Source organism: Epinephelus moara, chromosome 5 (assembly GCF_006386435.1).
Source record: "Epinephelus moara isolate mb chromosome 5, YSFRI_EMoa_1.0, whole genome shotgun sequence".
Taxonomy (NCBI): domain Eukaryota; kingdom Metazoa; phylum Chordata; class Actinopteri; order Perciformes; family Serranidae; genus Epinephelus; species Epinephelus moara.
The window spans coordinates 35,713,536-35,716,704 of record NC_065510.1 but is presented as its reverse complement, the minus strand read 5'-3'; the positions used below and the strand labels follow the sequence as shown (position 1 = coordinate 35,716,704).

Below are 3,169 nucleotides of genomic sequence, written 5' to 3'. Positions count from 1 at the left end.
GGTATGTGCAATTGGCTTTTGCCTATTCATTTTCCTCAGAGAGTAGCTGCCTTTGTCGACAAGAAACATTCAGACATTCAGAGCTACTTTTTTGGCAGTAGAGACGGGTTCTTGTTAGTTGAATTGCAACCACAAAACTGCAGCAAATACAGAATCTCTTGCTTCTCACATGGATGGTTGATTGCGTTAGCATGACATCAGATTACTATGTTTTTTGCTGCTTATGTTGACCCACTACATCTGGCAACAGGAGAGAGAAAATTAAATCCATAAAAAGTCCCCTCTTATAATTACAACATCAGAGTTTTTAATTAACCCTCAGGAAAATAATGTCATTTTTTAAATTCAGTCGAACTGATTTAATTGAACAATGTGACTCAAACAAGTTCAATGCTACTCTAATGCTGAAGTATGTGCTTGTTTCAAGCAGTGGATGGTCAGAAAACCAGCAGTACATGTTCTGTGTCATATCACCACTAATGAGTTTGATCCAGTTTGTTTGTCTATGAGCAACATATGCTTGAGAGAATTCCATAAACTTCTGATGGAAAGTAAGGTTATGGGCTGGGGAAGAACTGAAGGGTATAAAGTGCTTTACAGTACAGCTATTAACACCTCAACTCTGAGAAAGGGATTGTCTTAATGGCAACAAACAAACGAACAAAAAACAAAAAAAAGAAAGAAAGAAAAATAAATCGCACAGGTTGGCAACACTTTAAAAATGTAATTAATTCCTATTGTCATTTTTCGTGTATCTCTCCTTTATTGATTTGCCTGCTTTGAATTCCTCAAAGGACACTGCCAGCCTCAGGGTGCGTCCTTCACAGGACCTGAATGCCAGGCTGAACCTGCTCTAATGAGACCAAGACAAAGATGTATTTGGACAGTCCATGTGAGCTAATTCCTAAATGTCCAGTTGTACCTGAAAGTTGCCCTCTGGTGGCTGAAAAAGAGGAAATTAAACTTTGTACCACAATATCCTGACGGAAAATAAGAAAAAAGTTTCATTTAATGAATGAGCGTTGTTCTTCTTGGTTTTGCTTCTATTATCTGGGCTATGTGTGCTTTGTCTGGGGAGAGGATGGGATTTTTGACAAACCATGACGTGAGGTCGATAGCTGATGTGGTCTTGTAAGGTTGCCAACCTAAAAACTAGAATTACCGCCTCGCAGTTGTATGCCTCTGCAAACCAGTCAAGTTGCAGTTAGTTTATATCCATGTCTGTTCACACTCATATGTCGTCATGACAGCTGACAACGCTTCAAATGTGGAGATTGCTGCAAAGGAGCTACGAATTCTAAAACATGGATGATTCAGCAGCTCAGAAGATCTACAATCAGAACAGTTTCAAGATGGACACCCAGCAGCAAGAGCTATGGCGTTGAATGATGGCCGTTAAAGTGCTTTTGCAGAACATTATGATGTCACAGTGAAGTTGACCTTTGACCTTTTGGATTTAAAATGTCATCCCATCATCATAGAGCCCCCAGGAAGAGCGCCAGACTTTGAAGTCAATTTTACTTAGTGGTCAAAAGTGGAACTACACTGTCCAGGACCGTTACGTGATGCCATGGGGCCCAAAAAAACTTTTTCCCATGGACCTACATTAGGAAAGACACGTCTGTAAATCAGTGGATACAGCATCACAGCCCCCACGAAATGACTCGTTTCACCATCAGGATTTGATCCATTCAGTCTGATAATGTTTGGAAAGTCTAGAAGATTAAATTATTCAATCCCCCTTCAAGTTAGCGGAGTGTTAAACCTGAAGTTAGTCTCTTGGTTGATGGAAGTTGCCATTCGGCCGCATTCGTCCGCGCGGCTGCAGTTAAGACTGCTGCTCTTGCTCTTCGGACCCCATGATGTGTAAGATCTATAATTTCATACCTCAGAAATAGGGCTTTTCTGTTTTCATGTGTCACCGAGCAGCTTTCATAGAAATGAATGGGGCTCTGCCTTCTATGCTGTATCCAGTTCTCCTAAAACATCCATGATCATCATTTTATTCAATTAGATATTTGTGTGAAAATTTGTCATAATTACCATACCAATTCTGTAGTTACAGCCAAAACATATTCATGAGGTTACTTGACCTTTGACCACAAAATTCTAATTAGTTCATTGTTGAGTCCAAGAGGACATTTGTGCCAAATTTGAAGAAATTCCCTCAAGGTGTTCCCTTCTGCCATCGCCAATCCTGAGGCATAACAATCCTAAAATTTAATTGGTGTGCAGTGGTTGTGTTGATAAAATCTGGGTATGGAAAGACTGAATTTTGAGTGGGTCCACATGGAATACATTCCTTGACTTTTAATATCACATGTAGCCTTGAAATTTGGACTTTGAAGTGTACCGTGTGCTGTGCCTGCGATAGATTGAAAAAAACATCTGAAGGACAGGGAGCGAGACAGAAATACAGCATCTACATTTAAGTCCAATAAAGCACATAGGCCGGCATATAGTAAAAGCAGATAGAGAACGACACTTCTAGGTATGAATCCCTTGTTTGATTTATACAGTATATCCACACATCTGAACTACAACAGACGTAGCATTTGATGTTCACGTCACCAAAATAAGCATCAATCTCAAGTTATACTGACACGCAGGGAATCAAAGTTTTATAACTGCCCATCTTGTATAGTAAAGCTGTTTGCTTCATGGTCAGCAGTGTGCTTTGCTGTCTCTACTACAATAGCGTGAGCAGCACATGTGCGTCTCTTTGCTTTTTATTTTGGCGCCTATGTTAACAGGTTAAAGCAGCCACAGTTCGCATCAGCAGCACAGCAGGGCTGCGGCTCATCTAGAGATTTAATGTCTTGTCAGATTTTTTTCCACTATGTGTGGAGTTCTTAGCAATTAGCAAATTTAAAGCCCTTTAGCTTTTCTGTCAACATATTCCCTTCATTTATTAATGCAAGGCTGTTATTGTGGCTTTTTTATGAGGCAAACTCAATGCAGAAAGATAGGAGCTGGCAGACAGGTCTCTGTGTGAACACCACGTGTGAGCCGCAGCAGTTTTGCAAGGTAGCCAACACACAGGTCAGCCGGGCCGCACTGCCTGTGTGAGCAGTGTGTGGCTGCTACCCCACTGAACTGCTGGTGATCAACAACTTACCTTTCATATTGTTACTGGGAGGTTAATAAATAATTCAATGCTCCAGTAAAA

General features: G+C 40.7%; 1 protein-coding gene across 1 annotated transcript in view; it reads left to right on the top strand.

The window, feature by feature from the left end:
• The window catches only part of LOC126390887 (ankyrin-2-like), a 56,451-nt gene extending 53,644 nt beyond the window's left edge, over nucleotides 1–2,807 (top strand). The window contains exon 36 of the mRNA XM_050045382.1: nucleotides 2,754–2,807. Within this exon, the coding sequence (XP_049901339.1) occupies nucleotides 2,754–2,807 (54 nt within the window). The remainder of the gene's footprint in view (nucleotides 1–2,753) is intronic.
• Nucleotides 2,808–3,169: the final 362 nt, after the last annotated feature.